Here is an 18,592-nt window from a genome sequence, read left to right as displayed (position 1 = left end):
GATGTAATTTCGATTGGTTTGTATTTCCACTGCTGCGACATTTAAATGCCATTTCCCCTCCCACAGAAACACCTCCTACAAAGCTAGGAGGAGTTCTATTGGTCCTTTCAATATTACAAATGAAATGAAAGCGGTATTTTGACCTAGGCTATGTAAAGTACCTGTCATTTTTACTTCAAGGGTGGTTTAGATAATTTTCCATCACTGACTACCGGTACTCAAAAAGTGATCAATTATAAATACCTCTTTCATTGTTATAGAGAAATCAACACATCCTGGAAATCCCTACAACCTCAAACGCTGTCTTTAAGAGCATGAATTTATTAATCTCTCCACAGATATTTACATGTCGTATTGCTACTCCACCTGTGAGATAAGCTTGTTCATGAGCCTGGAGAGAAGAATTTATACACCTCAGAAAAGCCACATGAGCAAACATGACAACCTGTGAGGTGTTTTTAAAAGTTTATTAAACAGAAACTCCTTTAAAATGATTACAGTGAGAGTAAGAAGAAATATATTTATATAAAGCACATGCATAAAAAGGTACAAAACAGGTCTGATTGCCTCCAAACTCTCTGTAAATAGGATAATAAACATCATTATATGTAACATACATAGCGAGTGTCATGCATGCTAAGATAAATAAAAGGCTAGGTAGTGTGTGTTGCGTTATGTGTGAGCCCACTGTGCTTTTATTTTGAAAAGATTACAAAAGGTGACTGGGCTCTTTTATTTTGGGGATGTTGTGAATAAAGTCTTTATAATCTATATACTGTGTGTATATATTTATAAAAAAAGGAAGCCGGTTAGAAGAAATGCTCTCACAATAATAAAAACAGCTCCAAATTCAGATAAAATATCACAGAAACAAACACACAGCAGAAACAACCCAGCAGATAAAAACAGAATATATACTTATTATATAGTTTAACTAAAGGTGGAGGATTAAAGAGCTCCTGTATTGATGATTGCCTTCTGTATTACAGCACCAGATAGCACCTGTAAATAAAACTAAATACAAGAACACAGCATCTGCAGTTAGTATTGTCCTTGACTCACACTACATTCTCCATACAGCCCTGAAGGCCACTTTTAAAGCACAATATTTTCCTCACTTCTTTAAGAGTGGAAAACTTGAGCCAAGGACAGATTTTGTAGTTTTGTATACATTGATAGCAATTTGTCAATCACATGAATGATATGAGAGCAGGTGAAACAACTTGATATACTGGAGAAAAGCTGTGCGACGTATTTTGATTGTGACGCATTGTTGTCAAAGTAAGAAAAAAATCATTAGCTTCCTTTCTTTCAGTGTTATATTATCCTCATTGTTCATTAATGCAGTGCTGCCTCAAATCAAGCTGCACTTTAATTGCACCACCACACCACAATAACATGTGACCGAAAGAATGATGCACACTTAAAGTTCATAGCTATTGATTACGCAATTCAATTTTCATGAGATTGGTAATTTCTGAAATTATGGAACATAATGGATGTCTGAACTGGTAAGAAAGACGTATCTGTGGTGTGTGCATCCAGACATGGTCAGCTAAGTCTAGCGCCTTGTGGGTTATTGTGTGGTTGTGAGGAAGAACTAAAAGTGAAACTGTTCCGGTCTTACGTCCGTCTACGGTTTAAAGATTCAATGATGCCACTGAATGAACAGATATTGTTAAAAATGTGAAAAAGAAAACGATTAGGAATGCATCACACCAAGAGTGGAAAAGGAATAAAACAGCTTAATCTCAAAGTTCGAGGGGCGCAGGCTGACTCCATTAATATTTATCACTCACTGAAGCATCCCAGCCCTGATGGTGATCATACGGCGTCACTTCTTAAACAAGGGGTGAACATATTATTAATACATCTGTACAATATAATGTAATCTCATAAAACAAATCTCCAATAAATACTACCTTTGTGAAGCTTATATTCAATGCTGGAGTAGACAAAATGACTGGACCTCTTTACAATAAAATGCAATCCAATACAACAACAACAAAAAACGGAAAACACAGCACTGACAAACCCTGAATATTAGTAACTTCAAAACAGGTGATTTTATAGAAAGTAGAAAGGCTGTTGCAGGATTTCCTAACATGTTTGAGAGCGAGAGTGGATGACGTTTTAAAAGAAAAAAAAAAAAAAAAGAACCCTGTTCATAAAAATAAAAAATGTAAGCTCAAGATAAGAAAGAGCAGAGGTGCTATTTCACACAGCAGAGGCCACGTACTGAGTCAAAGTTGAAGCCGTTATCTACTGACTAAATAGATCAAGAGACCAGATGCGTCAGGATTACAGTATCCTGAGGGAAACGCTGTAGTGTGTTGGATTGCATTATACTGACCGTATGTTCGTTTACTGTAGACTTTCTCCATTTTTTTGCAGTGGTCCTCACTGTAAAGAGATATCCCACCAACACACTTAACTGTTAGTGTAAGGGTAAAGTCAAGACTCCTCTACACAGGGGCCTTTTACTTCTATTAAGTGCTTTTGACAGGCTGTGATTTTTACTATGATAAAGTGTGTCCTTGTGAACTTATTTTTGAAAAACCTTGGAAGACATTACAATCTGGGTTCAGTGCAGCCCCACAGTCTCCAACACAGGCTTGTTCGTTGTTGTTTTTGGCTTGTGAGCATTTTAAACTGATCATTTCTTAAGTTTGAGAGTAAATGGGAGTTTGCTTCATTTTCTACCGACTCTTCTCCCTGATGTGTCTGCGTCGCAATGATGTTCATTAAGCAGGATTGTTTTTGGTTTTCTGGAACCATTGTTGTATTAATTGAGATAAATTATTTGAGTCATGGCAGAAAATTATGAATTACGAGCTATTTCGAGGTAGTAGAGCTACTGTAGATGATGCTGTTTTGTTCCATCGGCTTCACCAAGAAACGAAAATAAATGTGGATATGACATTATTTTGTTACCATTAATTACATTTTTGTTTTTTTTTTAGTTCATTTTGACCTGTCTCCTTTGTATTTATGTAACTGTTACATGAAGACTACTATGCCTAACTGTGTTTATTTAAAGATTGCTGTAACCAGTATTACCCAACTGGGGATAATAAAAAAAATCTGTACTCTAAAATTAACTCTGACGTACTTCACCAGAGACGTGGAGCACATCATCTGAGGTCGATGCCTAAAAATGAAAGGAGTGTCTAAAAAAACACAGATGCTCCGTCACGTGTCTCTGTAAGGCCAGGCCCAAAAAGGAGGAGAAACACCAGCAGCTTACCACCTTCTGTGAGAGTCAGGCTCTTTATATTCCTCAGGGTGTGAGTAGTGTTAGGTATCCATCACTCAATAGTAGCGTATTCTCTCAGTTATGATGTTCTGTACCACTTTTGAACCAAAGAAAAAAAAAAAAATCCTCGAAAATTCTCAGTCACGTCATGAAGATCTGATGTCAAACCATATTTAGGCGGCGGCTGGGTGTGTCTATAGCCAGGTGAGCAGGCTGTCTCTGTCCATATGCGATCCAGAGAGAACCGTCTCCATGTCCATCAGAAGGTCCGAACTGAGACCCTCGGGGATCCCGGGCATCAACTCATCGCCCTCGGACATGGGGAGCACGGGCATAGTCTCCTGTAAGGTCATCGAGGAGTTCTCACCGGAGTCACCTGAATGAGTCACAAACACAAATCAGAAAGTGCATTTTCCCCCTGCAGCAATGTGTGTATAAATTAATACACAGTTTAAAGGGATAGTTCAACATTTTGGCAAAATTAGCCCATTGCCATAATCCCTATAGTCATAGCAGTAGGTTTGTTACCTTTATTTGTCAGTGCAAGCTATTTTTAGAATGGCGGAGCAGAGCTGCGAGCTGCTCAGAGCTACGCTAAAGAGGCTAATGGGGTTTCTTGGTTTCCCTCATCAAACTCATCAAATACACAATCCAACAACTCCAAAACGCTTTCGTGGACAAGTTGTGACCTGCACATTCACCACGCTATGAGATAATAACGGAACGTTACGAGGCAGAGTTGTTTTAGATTTAAATATAGAGACTGCTTGCTGAAAAACTGTCCCTGAAGGCAACACGCATCAGCGGTTTTGCAATAATTTACCTCTAAAACAACTCTGTTTTGGAGTTGTTGAATTGTGTATTTGATGAGGGCAACCAAGAAATCCCATTAGCCTCCGTAGTGTAGTTCTGAGCAGCTCGCGGCTCTGCTCCGTCATTCTTGCACCGGAAAAAACAAACCTACTGCTATGACTATAGGGATTATGGCAATGGGCCAATTTGCCAAAATGTTGAACTATTCCTTTAATACACAATTCATAATTTCCATCTCCCTCTCCTACCTCTGTTTAATATGCAAAAATAAATCATACACAGTGCACAATACACTGCTGTTAGTCACGTGATGTAATTAGATAAATATGTGCACAAATGCTAATGTAAAGGAATTATCACAGTATCATGTGGACTCTACTTGAAATAACCCAGTGCATCTGCCAGGCCAAATCGTCTGTGTGTCCTTTATGGCTTTAGAAAGAAGAAATGTTTACAACTATTTTCCATAATTACCACAGTCTACAGCTTTAAAAGAGATCATCTGAGGTATTACAACTAAATAAGACGGTATAATGGCAGGAAATCACTGGCTAAACGCATGTGACACATTATAAAGTGCACCCAAAATAAACTGTTTCCCATTGGTTCTACTGTAGATTTAGACCAACAGATGCCAAATCACAACACTGTGTTCTTCATTACTTTGGTTTCAGCAAAAAAACAAAAAAACACATAATATTTAGTTTGGAGGAATGATTTTGAAAAAGGAAAAAAAAAAAAAAAAAATCAAAGCCTGCTTTTCCACTTCAGACACCACAGGTCTGTATTTCATGACTTTGTTTTTGGATGTTTGTGTGTGTGTGTGTGTGTGTGTGTGTGTGTGTGTGTGTGTGTGTGTGTGTGTGTGTGTGTGTGTGTGTGTGTGTGTGTGTGTGTGTGTGTGTGTGTGTGTGTGTGTGTGTGTGCGCCTGTGTTACCAGTGTCCATGTGATCCACAGAGCTCAGCATGTGGTCCGACGTGCGGGGTAAGCTACTGACACTCAGACCACTGTCAGTGCTCTCATTGCGAGAGTGAGCGCTGCACAAAAACACATGCACATTAATATTCCTTTACTCCTCTCATCGTCATCATCATCATCATCATCATCATCATCATCATCTCTTTTTAAAGACATATACAATCATTTTTCCTGGAACCGTGACACTATTTTCATCTTAACTAACTGAGAAATATTTTTTATACGAACTGCTGCCAGCAGGATTAATAGTTTATCCGGAGCGACTGGGACTTTGTCCCTGGAAAGAGTCGCTTCTGTTGAGTCTCTGAAATGTCATTTTTCAATGCCGTGAGCTGCATGAATGGAATTCCATTTATCCCTGATGTATGGAGGTATTTTTTCCACCTCTGTCACTTATCGACGCTACAGAAGCCGCAGCTACACGACAATAACATTGGACATGAACTCACCCATTAAGTGTTGGTTCGTGGTTCGAGGCTCTGATCCTGACATCCAGAGACGGAGCAAGTGTCGGTGCGTTCCTGTCATGGTCCATCCCACCGCTCATCTGGTTTCTTCCTCCTGCCTCCTACAACACACACAAACACACACACAAACACTTGTATAATATATATATAATATATGATCAAATAAAACCGAAACTGCTTTAAATGAAACACTTTAACTTTAACTCTTGAATCAGAACCAGATGACATGAGGAATAACTCGTGTGATTCAAAATGAAACCACTGAGTTTCTGGGTAGCTCATCCACACGTCCACCTACTGTTTTATTTGACCTCTGACCTGTGGTGTGAGTTGTGGAGGGAGGCCTTGTTTGCATCTGAGCCTCTCTTTTTCCTGCCTTTGCTGCATCGCCAAGCCGAGGATGCCTGGGTTCATCTTCTGCGCTGGAATCATAAAATTCATAGAGAGAGGACGTTTTGACTATAAAGTCGATATTAAAGAGGTAAAACATTTCAGTAATGACATAAATAAGGAAAAACTTGTCAAAACTTTGCGATCTTTCTTATTGTTGCTACTAAACAGCAACTTGTGATGGTGGACATTGGAACAAAATGTTTCTCATTGACAAACAATAATTGTCAATTCAGGAGACACAAATTTGATAGAGTGCTACCTAGACTCGGGTCGACCCATGAGGTGTTCTTATTTATGTGATCGATGTAGTACATCTCTCCATCTGCAGTCACAGCCTGCTCCCAGCCTTCAGGCAGTGGACCTGAACAGCAGTGAAAGTACACAGTGAGAAGGCAAATGGTGGATGGAGCGCATCGAGTGTTGAGAGTAAAAAGTAGAATTTGGCCCACGTCCTTTAAATGTCTGTGCAACTTCTAGTTTGTATAAGGTTTTTAGAACAGAAGTGAAGGTTAGTGGGGAAAACAGCTCCAGCATGTTCTGTAGAGGAACAATGGTCTGAAATCTGGCCTGAGTGCAGTGGATGGGAGATTTTGCAAATAAATATAAGATATTATCAGTACATTAAAGGGTCTCTTTAGCCGAATTACAACAAAACAGCAACTCCTATTAAAAAGAAACGCTGCCCTTATTATTGTGGATAAACTGGAAATGCTTTGTAACTTTTACTTCAACCTGCATCAGTTGATTCTTTCACCACTTGAGGGCAGTAGAAAATAAGCTGTCAACACAACACTGACATACCTCATGAGGTTGTTATAGCGAACCTGCCTTCTGTTTACAACTGCAGAGATTATGAATTAACATTATCATCCATACAGAGTTGAGTTTTAGCTCCGTTTTTGGTCTCCACCTCCTGCTGACAGAAGGCAGACCTGTGGATCTCTTCAGCTGCTAAATGTTTCATTATGAGCAGGTCGTGTTCAGTGGGTTTTTCTGAGCTGCCAAAAACAAGGCTGATAAGAGCAATCGAGCGTGAACCATAACACTACACTTGTGCCTTCAACGACCATAACAATGAGCTGTAAAGATGCAACAACGGTTTGTAAAGCTTCAGGGGAACTGCAGAGTAGAATAATAACTTTCTGGTGGTCCAGGTGTTTTTGTTTTTTTTTTGTTAAGAAAGATTAGAGCAATGTTTTCAATCTGATGAAACCACAAATAAAAATTATTTCTCCTCCACTGTGTAGACCAGACAACAGACATCTCCAGAAAGAAATATCTCAACACTTAGGCAAACAGAAACAACATTGTGGTGGAGAGGTTTAACACACACACAAGTCTGATTTAAAACTACACTCAGGTGCCCATGTGAACATTAAAATCATTTTTGCTTGCTTTAATCTTTTTCTTCAAAGGGAATTCATTTCAAACGTTCATCTGAAGTGAATTTCACCGTGTAATCTGTGTTTCACTGAACTGACTTTACTATTGAGCTGCAGAGTTATAAAGAGATATTAAAACAACTTTAACTATGGAAGATATCCACTTAATTTAAATATTCATAACTTGGCTTGGGGGACTATAGGAACAATTTCCAGTATGAACATGATTGATTACAGAAAGCAAAACCCGTCTCACTGTTCATATGGGCAGTGACTTCACAGATCTTTTCATCTGATCAGGAACTTGTGTGTTTGTCTTGGTTTTTCGGGTGAACCGTAACATATAGTCAAATATAGTTAAACACAACCTATTGGGTGAACGAGCTATAGAACTTGCATTTAAATAATAAAAACACTAAATTGAATAAACTGCTTGAGTTTGAATTTCTCACACTAATCCATCTTGTCATTAACGTTCACCCTGAATCTGTCAATGTGATTATTCCCAACAAAGTCACAGGAAACCACGGAAACAGACACCCAAAGGGAATCCCAAAGAAGCCACACCCTGCAAAGACCCCGGCCCGCTGGAGATGGAGTTGAACTGTGAGAGGCAGGTTTGTGCTTTAAGGAGAAACTGTGGTGAGAGGGGGGTGGGGAGCGGTGGGGTTATACCTGTCTCTGGATTGATGTTTTGTTGCGTGGTGGGTGCTGGGTTGCTGAGGGAGTGGGCGTGGACCGGAGCGCTGCCGATGGGATGCTGAGCCGCAGCCGACTGCAGCTGCGAGAGACGAGGGTCGTGCCAAGTGGTTGTCTTCTCCAGGTGACTGCGAAACACACACACACACACACACAACAGGTCTAAACTCATCTGTATCTGTTAAACCACTGTAACCTGCCGGATGAGAAGCGAGAGTGGACCTGCTTTACCTGTACTACAAGATGTGCGCGTACATCTACCGCTCACGCAGATAATTGACGCTGCTTGTGCCGTTGTAAACTGTAGTGGCCTCTGACTGACAGGAGTGTGAGCTGTCAGGCCATGTGCTCCCGTGAATGAAACCACACCGGCTGAAACCACACGGGTTGCAAAACTAGTTGGAGCGTTTTCTTTTTTTGTAACTGATTGAGGTCTTATATCTTTACAGTTGGATGTCTCTCCCAACTGCTGCCTTTTGTGTCATCTCTCACTCCCTCTATTTGCTGTGCTTTGATTATCTAGATACAATTTTTGATCATTTCATCTCAGCGTTTCAGGTCATTTATCAAGCAAAATGAAGAAATTCAGCTAATCCCAGTTTTTTAAATGTAAAAATTTAATTTGGAGTTTCTATGTTTCTAAATCCAAACTCAAACAGAGCAAGACTCATTTGGGCTTTTGGAAAATTGTATAAAATAACAGATAACGCAGAAATGTAAATATCAGGACAAGGTTAAGTGTGTGGGTCAAGTAACCTGCAGAGCAACAGATCAGACACAACGATAAAAAGAAGTTAGACCTCTTACTTGAGGAAGTATCGTTGGCCAGTAGGCGTTTTGGCCATTTCCCAACCGTGGGGGAGTGGCACGTCATCAGGTATGATCGGCGGCGGTGCTACATCTGTCGCTTGAGTGGAGAGGGAGTTGACTGGGAGGGAGGCAGGGGAGGAATGGGCGCGGACGTGATGAGGAGTGAGGGAACCGCACACACCTCCATCCGAACTGGCCTGACGAGAAAGATTCAGGTTGACAACTGCCACAGGTGACAAATCATAGACACAAACCAGCAGGAAGAAGAAAAAGGTGTTGGATGGAAACCAGAGTGAAAACACTTTTGTGTGTGAAAGTGGCCACTCAAACGTGTGGCTGCTTTACTTTACATAGCTGGTTTCAGTTTAAGATTGTTGGCAAAGTTTTCTAAAAAGCCTTCAGATGGTTTTATGAGCTCAATGAATATCAATATTTGAGTCACAGCTATAAATCTAACAGGTTATTTCAAGGTGTGTTTTGAGGTGAATAAAAAAATGAACAATGCTGAACATGAAACTGAAGTGATGCCAGTTTGTAAACACATCAAGATCCACTGGCGCTTCAACATCTCATCCAATTTAACTCTAATTTCATAAGTATCATCTCCAAAGAGTGGGTTCAAATAGCCTACCATTGAATGCATTCACCTTAAAATACTAATACAAAAATCCTTGTTAAAGTTCAAGGTGCCCAAAGATATTCAGTTAATTATGGTGTTTGGCATCACTTCACAAATCAATTAATCATCCAAACTAGAGGTGTAAATATTTATGTCAATTCACAAAAAACTGAGGTGACTAATTCACTTTTTCAAATAATTTCCCAACACATTTTCTGAATCCTGTTGTTGTTGTGCACGAGACACATTTGATCTCAGGGTGTTCAGTGTAAATGTAAAAGTAGGCCTACAGTAGGCTATAATGTAATAGGAACAATTATTTCACTAATCTGACATTTTATGAATCACATTTATTATCAATTATGTAACAAATGAAAGGACAGATTTATCAATGATGAACATTAATAATCAGAACAGCTGATCGTTTATACTAACTGGACTGGGTGTTTCTAATATCTTTATCCTGTATGTTATTTGAAGGTGGACAAAATATAAGGGGTACACACACACACCTTCCATACTGACTGACATATCAACATGTGGGGTATTTCAGTGACCACTGTGTGGTGTGTGTGTGTGAGTCTGTGGTGTCAGTACTTGTCTGGAGTGACCCCGGGGGTCCGGCTGCCTGAAGAACGAGTCCGGTAGTTTCCTCATCCTCATGGGCAGAGAGGCCGGCTGTCTGGCCGCCTTGCTGGGGTTCATCACGGCGCTGAACAGGGCCTCCAGCTCCGTCTGCGAGTCCCCGCGGACGTGCACGATCTGCTGCCCGGCCTGAGGCGCGCCGCCGACGCGGTGCGCGTCCATGTCGCCCAAAAAAGTTCGGTGGTGGTGTCGAAACAAAACTGTGTGAGTGGGGGTAAAAAAAAAGAAAAGTTCACAAATCACACACACACAAAACTGACACACAAACAAACACAAACAGGAGAGGACGACAACACAGCGGTTCCGTCACGACTGGATGCGTGTGAGCGCTGCGGTTCCGATCGGATTTGTTTACACTCTTTGCCCTCCAACTCCCCCTCCTCCTCCTCCTCCTCCGCCACCCACCCTCCCTGTCCTATCTGAACCGCGGTGTCGGTGTCTATTTCAGGCTGTAACACATCGGGAGTTAATCAGCTGCGGAGACAAATCCAACCCGAGGCCGGAGGAGTCGAAGCGGGGAAGTTTGGAGCGGCGCGTCGGTGTCTAAACGCAGTGCGAGCGCAGCGCAACACGTTACATGCCTCCCACATACCTTCAAGCAGCCAGACCGTTTTCCCCCTCTCTCTGTCTCTGTCTGTCTGTACTCCTGCAGGAGAAAAAAAAAACAAAAAACAAAAACTGGGGCTGGAGAAATCACAGCACGCACGTCCGCTCCGGTTTCAGGTGCAAACTCTCAACCAAAAAGCCTCCCGAAGTGGAAAAAAACACACGTGTGCGTGGAAGTAGTTGAGGAAAAGTGCTTTGAGCGAGTCCTCCAAACTTTTTTCAACATCCACTGTGGAGCCCAGATTCATGTGATAGTGCTGAGGGGCGGGGCTGCGGGGTTTAAAGCTGCCGCAGTTAACAGGGGAAATGTCTCAGTCCAGCTCCAGACAGCACAGCAAGTCGGTGATTAAAGAAGATCACAGCTTCAAATGGGCCGAAGAGCCGTGAAAATAAAAGATAACGAGTCTTTTTGTTGTGTTTTTATCTCCTCGGTGCTGTTTCCAGTTTGTCTGCGGCATGAGAGGGAGAGCGAGAGGCACCCACAGGAGGACAGACAGCCGAGGACCGAGACGGAGACATTCCCCCGGACTCTGGGCTCGGGGTCTGGCCAGGTTTTAGAGGGGGTGGGGTGGGGAAGGTTGGGAAGTTGCATTGGGAAAACATCCGCCCCTGATGAGGCCAACCCAGCCGGAGCCTGTTTGTCCGAGCGGGCTCAGCCACAGTGAAGTGCCCTCTGGTGGAAAACATGCACACATTGGACTGGTGCTAACTGTGCGCTCATTGATATATGGTATCATAAAATTATATAATGATGAATATTAATTTGAAATCACGAACAAACTTGACTAACAAAGTTTTAAAAGCACTTAACAAGCAGCAGTATACACAATTTATATAACCAGACATGAACAAACCCACAAAAATGTATTTTATTCTATTTTAGTCAAGTGGAAATGCCAACATTTCAAATGTCTGGAAAATCTTTCTGATGCATATCTAATAGGCTACATCCACATTATATCTGTGCAATATAAATCTAATAAGTAATCTTACAGAAACTATATCTATCTATCTATCTATCTATCTATCTATCTATCTATCTATCTATCTATCTATCTATCCATCCATCCATCCATCCATCCATCCATCCATCCATCCATCCATCTATCCATCTATCCATCCATCCATCCATCCATCCATCCATCCATCCATCCATCCATCTATCTATCTATCTATCTATCTATCTATCTATCTATCTATCTATCTATCTATCTATCTATCTATCTATCTATCTATCTTTGAGATAATAAAATATCATGTCATATTCTTCTGTGGACCAATCAGGATGCAGAGACAATATTGATTCAGATTACAGGGATTGGTTATTTGATCACTTTCAATCAAATCTAATCAAACACAAACAGTCCTAAAAAGACAGATACATTTTCTCATGACTTTACTAGATCAATTGATCATTGCCATCTGGTCTATCTAATTTATAACAGATTTCATGTTTGTGTCTTTGTGTGAGTTTTTTTTCTTTTGCAGTTGTGTTATTTTTAGAATAAAGTCTATTAAACATCTCTGATGCAATATGCATCTAATTTTCTTCTCACATGCACCACAGCAACTGACAAAAGGTCAACACCAGAGAAAAATGTAACGTATTGTCTGATGTTGGCCATTAGATGGCGCTGTCTCACCTCAACACCTGAGACAACTGGCTTTGACATTACTGCATTTGACAAAGTAGCTACAAAAACAGCCAACAACAACGCTGGTGGTGACTGATGTTTCATTTTCTTTTACAGCAGGTTTTCAGTTGTTTGCCTCATTTAGGTCATCTGTTTCTAATCAGTGTTGTTTCACAGTCAGATCAGAGGGAGTCATGACCGTCATGGTAACCTCCCAGGCCATGAGACATGCAGAGGGAAATAAAACTACACAGTTGACATGAAGAATCAGTCATAATCAAAGTTTAACCAACCCAAATCAAGCAGTAGGAAGAGTAGAAAAGAGCAGAGACCTCATGGAGTGAGAGACAGAGGATCGAGACCTGGAGCGAAACAAACCAGAAGCAGCAACAAGGACGAGAAGTTAGAGGTCAAAGCAGCAGGTCGTCATAGTAACAGTCACAGTTGACCTTTCACACCAGAAACCACACGACTACAACAAATGAGTGTCTCAATCATCACAACATATCATTTTATAAACAACAAAGTGACTAAAGTGACTGTTGTTGTGAAATACATTTTTATTTTTATTTTCAAGGAATAATTAATGCCATTCTACCTAATTTTATTTAATTTTTTATTCATTAATGAATGGGCAGTTTTTGTAGGCCTATTAAAGGACCACTGTGTAGGAATATAGTATGATATCAAAAGATATTTCACCACCATGTCTCCATACAAGCCTTGATAAGGTTCAGTTGCAGTTAAATTTTCAGTGTTTTTGAGTTTAGTTTCCACCTCTTTTACGGCTGATTTAGTTAATGATAGGCCTACTTTATCTTCTCTCATTTTTTGGCGTGAATAAAATACTTTTAAAATCCTAAAACCTGTGTCCTATGTTTTGTTTTTACGTAATGTATCACACCTTTACAAATCACACAGTCTTGTCTGAACATTGCCATCATGTGGCCTGGCAGATATAGCGTGTCATTCACATGCACAGGCGGCTTTACTAGAGCACGTAACATGGGACAGATGTGGGGGCCCCACGGCTTCGGCACCAGGCTTTTCACATTCCTCTCTCGCTGACCACGGCTGTAAACTCACACAGGTTCAGAACAACAGCGAATCTTTTCTTTGGCACTCGTAAGCAAAGTTTTCCAGGGAAGCGACAGGCCTCCAGCTGGACTGTGCGCTGTGTGCTGTGTGCTATAAATTGCTCTCCATCGTTTTTCACTTTACCTCACTAACTTAACTGCCCAGTTAACTAGAGTAATTGGTCTGACCCGGTGGGAGGCTCCTTTCAGATGTATGAGTCAGTGGTCAGAGAGGGGAGAGGGGAGTTACAGAGAGGAAATATGAGCCGAGGAGGCAGAGGCCTGACCTTCAGCTGCAGACACAAGCAGAGGGAGTGAGTTCTTACATTAAAACAAGCTGCTCATTTGCCCGTGCACATCTGTTTCTCATGCTGATGCCAGGATATAAGCTGTAAAACAACAGTCCCGGGTAATAGACACACCGAGGGGGAAGGTGAGCTCCACCACAAATCAGGAATCAGCACATTCAGCTGATGTGTCAGAAACACATCCAGCCTCTTTTTTCTTTTTCTTTTTTTCTTCTTTTATCAGCAGCCCATTTACCAATCTGACCTTCTCCCACATGCTGTGGATGTTGTCATGGGAGTTTACAAGAAGAGGTGGTGGGAGTGACTGACGGAGGTGGAGACGGGGAGGAGGAGAGTGAAGTGTGACAAGTTGAGGGGAAGGAGGAGACGGAGAAAAGACTTTGTAGATGAGGAGGGGAAGGAGGATGGACGTGTGAGTGGAAAAGAGCAGAGTCTGCGGAAAAAACGAGCCTCAATGAAGGAGTGTGAGCTGGTGACGGAGTGGACAGAGCTCAGCCCCTCGCTCCTGGAGGAAATCATCACAGTCAGACGAGACAGGCGCGATGTGGACGACAACCGTCCTCCTGCTGCTGTTGCCTCATCTGCTCTCCTCCACAGTAAGATGCATGTCATAGCCTACATGTTTTTGGTTTATGGTTATCAGGAGTTATGGGAAATTTACCACAAATTTCCACTGGAGATTCTGATGCAATCACAGATATTTAAAGGATAATATATTGGTGTGTGTATGTGTGGTGTACAGTAGCCTATAATACATTATACATAGCCTATTTATATGGTGATTGGTCAAATTTCAACAGATTTTAATTGTTTAATAAGGCGTTCATCTCCAAACTCACAACATTTAGGATAATTATTGGGTCTATTTTGTTGTTTAAGACAAAATAGCGTACTATTGTGAAAATCTTAAATTTATGGAATGTATAACACGTTATATTACAGGTTTAATATTCATACCCTGGCAAATATCTATTTTAGAAGAAAATAAAACTTGAAGGACTTCATTCCAGAATTAAATATTTTCATGAGAAGAACTGAATACATCACATTTTCTCAACATGTCTTAAGAATAAGTAAGTAGTGGGGCAGAAAGTACAATATAATATGTATGATATGATCAGTGAAGCAAAGAACATCAGAGCTGTGCTGGTTTTATTCCAGTGCCGTTTCCATATCATTTTGTAGGATTTAATCACAGGATATTAAAGTCTGTAGCCACCAGGTCTTGCTCTAAAACTTTGTTGATCCTATGATGAAATCCTCATCCCTCCTCAGTTTATATTAGAGGTCAGAGGTCAGAGGTCTGTGTCCTCTCAGCAACACTTCGGCCCAGCGTCTTGTTTGCTGACTCAGATGAAACAGTCCCGCTCCATCCAAAGTGCTGCTGAATGTTTTTCATATTCAGCACTGAACATCTTCACTGCAGACAGTCTGGCTAGTCGTCAGGAACATCACACATGTAGCTTGTTGTTGATGTTAAAGTGGCTGTTTTTCCATTTAGGTTTAGGATCCAGTTCAGGCTCCTGGTGCTGTACAAGCTGACCAGTCCAAACTCCAAAAAGATTGAAATATTCAGTTTTTAAACAGGAAAAGCAACAGTGTGTGGCCTTCGAGACACCATAAAATGTTTACACCATAAATAGTTTCCAGTTATTTTTTAAATGGTTGACTCATCTTTTTACTGTCTGGTTGGTTAAACATAACAAAACGTATATTTTCTTAGTGCATAATATATATATATATATATATATATACAGTTTATGCATATGTTTATAGTCATTTAAACAAATAGAAATATTTGAAACAAATAAAATGTAAAATAACAATAAAATAAAACAAAATTAAAAAAAATAATAATAATGCCATTGTGCATAATAATTGATAAGTAAGTAATATTCAAATCACTCAGTCTATACTCCTTTAAACGGTTAAAGCCACACATACTAAAACTTATAATTGCAGACAGTGGTTCACATTTTGACTGTCGCTTTCTCTTTATTCCCAGGACACAGGAGACAGCACTGATTTTAACCAATCAGAAATAGACAGTGAGGATTTCTCTGATGCTCCTGGAAAAGCCCAGAAACCTCTCGGAGGGGTCAAAGGTCGGGACACGTGCTCTATCCCGTGTGACGTCACCATCAAGCTGCTACGAGATGAGAAACATTCAATCTGTGGTAAAACCTCTCTGTCTTTCCTGGAGCTGTTGTGATGTCTAGCATCATGGTAGTTCAAAGTGTGTGTGTGTGTGTGTGTGTGTGTGTGTGTGTGTGTGTGTGTGTGTGTGTGTGTGTGTGTGTGTGTGTGTGTGTGTGTGTGTGTGTGTGTGTGTGTGTGTGTGTGTGTGTGTGTGTAGGTCAGTTGCAGCAGTCTCTGTTGGCGTTTGGACGCAGCAGCCGAAAGCTGATGAGGGATGTGATCGAGGAGCAGCAGAGAGCTCTGGACGTCCTCAGCAGTCAGGTGGAGTCACGTTTCTCTCTCCCTCAGTGACCGACAGAGTTTCTAAGCGTCTGATTGGTCGGCTGAATGAACAGCGTTGTCACCTTTACAGGTCACAGAGCTGATGACCAAAGTGCAGACGCTCAGCTCCGAGGTCCAGAGAAGCAACACAGAGATGTTCTCCATAAAACCAGTGCAGTCCCACGGTAACTCACAGTCAAGACAGTCGGGTCTTAATTCATTTTACATGAGAATATCAGTTTACTAGAGGTGGGATGTCACTATCAAGTGCAGCTTTTGGGTGTTTCGTTTTTTGTCTTTGCTGCTGCTTTGTAGGTTGCATGTAATCAATGACATTTCAGCCACAAATTTTGAATTTCTCCTCTTCATTGTCTAATATAGTTAGTTTTATTATGTATTATAATATACTGCACTTGGAGGCTATTTTTACTCCAGTCAAAAATTTAATAAGTAAGTGTATATAATCATCATATTCGGATATAATATCATGATCATAATACTATGACAATAATATGACTTTTAACACTGCGATATTGCAATCTTTACATGAAAGCTTAAATAAACAATTAAATAATAATTAAATTAGGAAGTAAAATACCAATCTTGTTCAGTATCAAGTTTGATGTTTATTATCCAGTGACATACAGTAATTAATGTGGTTCATGAGAAGTTTTTTTTTATTTTTTATTTCTCCTTCCTTGTTCTCAGTGAAATACAGAGGGATTATTATTGATCAGACTTGCAGAGGCCAATTACAGATGTGTTATCAGCGACTATGAAACAGCAGCTGCTTTGGTGAACTATAACTTTAACTCTGATGACAAAGAGAGCTGTTTGCTCTGAGCAGGACGAGACTGCAGCGACATCAAGGACAGCCTCATGTCAGTCGTCCCTAAGATCCCCAGTGGTATTTACATCGTCCACCCGGACAACACCGACTCTTCCTTCGAGGTACACGTCTCACTCGTCCCACCACTGTCTGTTCCTCACTCATCAGTAGATGCTCAAAACAAAACTCGTCCTGCAGGTTTTCTGTGAGATGGACTACATGGGAGGTGGATGGACGGTGATGCAGAGGAGGGCAGATGGACTGACCGACTTCAAACGACCCTGGGCTGATTATACTGATGGATTTGGAAATCTCGCAGGTTGAACATTGCAGCACGGTGACGCATGCAAAATATGAAAGAAACTGTCTCCTCAAAAGACTCATTCTGTCTTTTGTGTTGAAAACTTTGAAGTTTGAAGAACAAACACTTAAAAAACGTGCCAGAAGCAGTTATAATTTATTTGTTTGTTGTGTTTCAATAGGTCTGATTCTGTGTATCAGTCAACCAGCAAAGTTCAATTCAGGAACAAACCCAGTGGAGTGATGTGACTTTAACAATAACAATGTCAGCCTAGACTGGCTGTCTCCCCCGTTTCCCCTCTTTATGCTAGACAATGATTTAATGTTACTCAACAGTGACAACAGTAGCCTAATGGCACAATCTCTTCTTGTGTGTGTGTGTGTGTGTGTCTGTGTGTAGGAGAGCACTGGTTGGGCCTGAAGAAGGTGTTCCACATAGTGAACCAGAAAGATACTCGTTTCCAGCTTCATGTTGCTTTGGTCTCCCACGACGACGTCACCTCTTATGCATCGTATGATGATTTCCGTCTGGACAGTGAAACCCAGTTCTTCAGTATCCACCTGGGCCGATACGCAGGCAGTGCAGGTAGGACTGAATAAAGTCAAGACTTAAAAGAAGTTCACCCTTTAATTTCCATAGTGCAAACTCTAAAATCCCCTCATGTGCATTTTTGTGCAGGTGATGCATTTCGTGGGTACGAGCAGGAGCAGAACCAGGACACGGCTCCGTTCAGCGCCTCAGATGTGGACAACGACGGCTGCAATCCTTCCTGCTCCATTAATAACCAGACGGTGGAGAGCTGCAGCTCTCAGCACAACGACACAGGCTGGTGGTTCAACCAGTGCGGCCTGGCGAACCTCAACGGCTGCCCCGACGACCCGGAGCAGAACTGGGGCCGGAGGACGCAGATCCTGTGGGACACCTGGAGACAGAGCGGGGTCCCTCACTCCATCAAGTCTGTCTCGATGAAGATCAGGAGGATTCCAACCAATAACTGACAGAGAGAGAGAGAGAGAGTTAGAGCACAGAGTCAGTACTGTTTAAGCTGCACTATATATTTGAACAACCTTGGAACCAAGTTTTAATAAAATTAATAAGTTCTGTTGAAGTCTCATTTTCATTGTTTCACATCAGCTTCTATTGCAACAATATGACAAAAACAAAAAAGTTTCACTAATAGGCTAAGACAATGTAGCAGTGGTGATGGTGAACCTTTAATTCTTGAGATGATTTAATGATTTTACTTATGTATCATTTTTATCTTTTTGACTTTGTATACATTTATAGGTAAGGTAAAGGTATAGGTAAATAGCT

The 18,592-nt window shown here is 41.1% G+C and overlaps 2 protein-coding genes across 2 annotated transcripts; one reads left to right on the top strand and one right to left on the bottom strand.

Moving 5' to 3' along the window:
• Window positions 1-519: 519 nt before the first annotated feature.
• LOC310997541 (transcriptional coactivator YAP1-like) lies at window positions 520-11,139 on the bottom strand. The gene is made up of 8 exons (XM_083987279.1): window positions 10,657-11,139; window positions 10,017-10,264; window positions 8,798-8,997; window positions 7,967-8,118; window positions 5,835-5,938; window positions 5,499-5,617; window positions 5,008-5,108; window positions 520-3,632 (listed from the first exon to the last, which is right to left on the bottom strand). Exons 2-8 carry the CDS (start codon window positions 10,224-10,226, stop codon window positions 3,451-3,453), a joined length of 1,068 nt encoding a protein of 355 aa, XP_083843405.1. The 5' UTR covers window positions 10,227-10,264; window positions 10,657-11,139; the 3' UTR covers window positions 520-3,450.
• A 2,989-nt stretch (window positions 11,140-14,128) lies between these two features.
• On the top strand, window positions 14,129-18,276 carry angptl5 (angiopoietin-like 5; the record flags this gene model as incomplete). The annotated part of the gene is made up of 8 exons (XM_083985936.1): window positions 14,129-14,284; window positions 15,694-15,865; window positions 16,045-16,148; window positions 16,240-16,333; window positions 16,996-17,099; window positions 17,176-17,296; window positions 17,678-17,863; window positions 17,957-18,276. The coding sequence occupies exons 1-8, from the start codon at window positions 14,231-14,233 to the stop codon at window positions 18,274-18,276; spliced, it is 1,155 nt and encodes a 384-aa protein (XP_083842062.1). The 5' UTR covers window positions 14,129-14,230.
• Window positions 18,277-18,592: the final 316 nt, after the last annotated feature.

This window comes from Trachurus trachurus (genome assembly GCF_905171665.1).
Source record: "Trachurus trachurus genome assembly, chromosome: 14".
NCBI classification, from domain to species: domain Eukaryota; kingdom Metazoa; phylum Chordata; class Actinopteri; order Carangiformes; family Carangidae; genus Trachurus; species Trachurus trachurus.
This window is presented reverse-complemented; position numbering and strand designations above follow the sequence as displayed.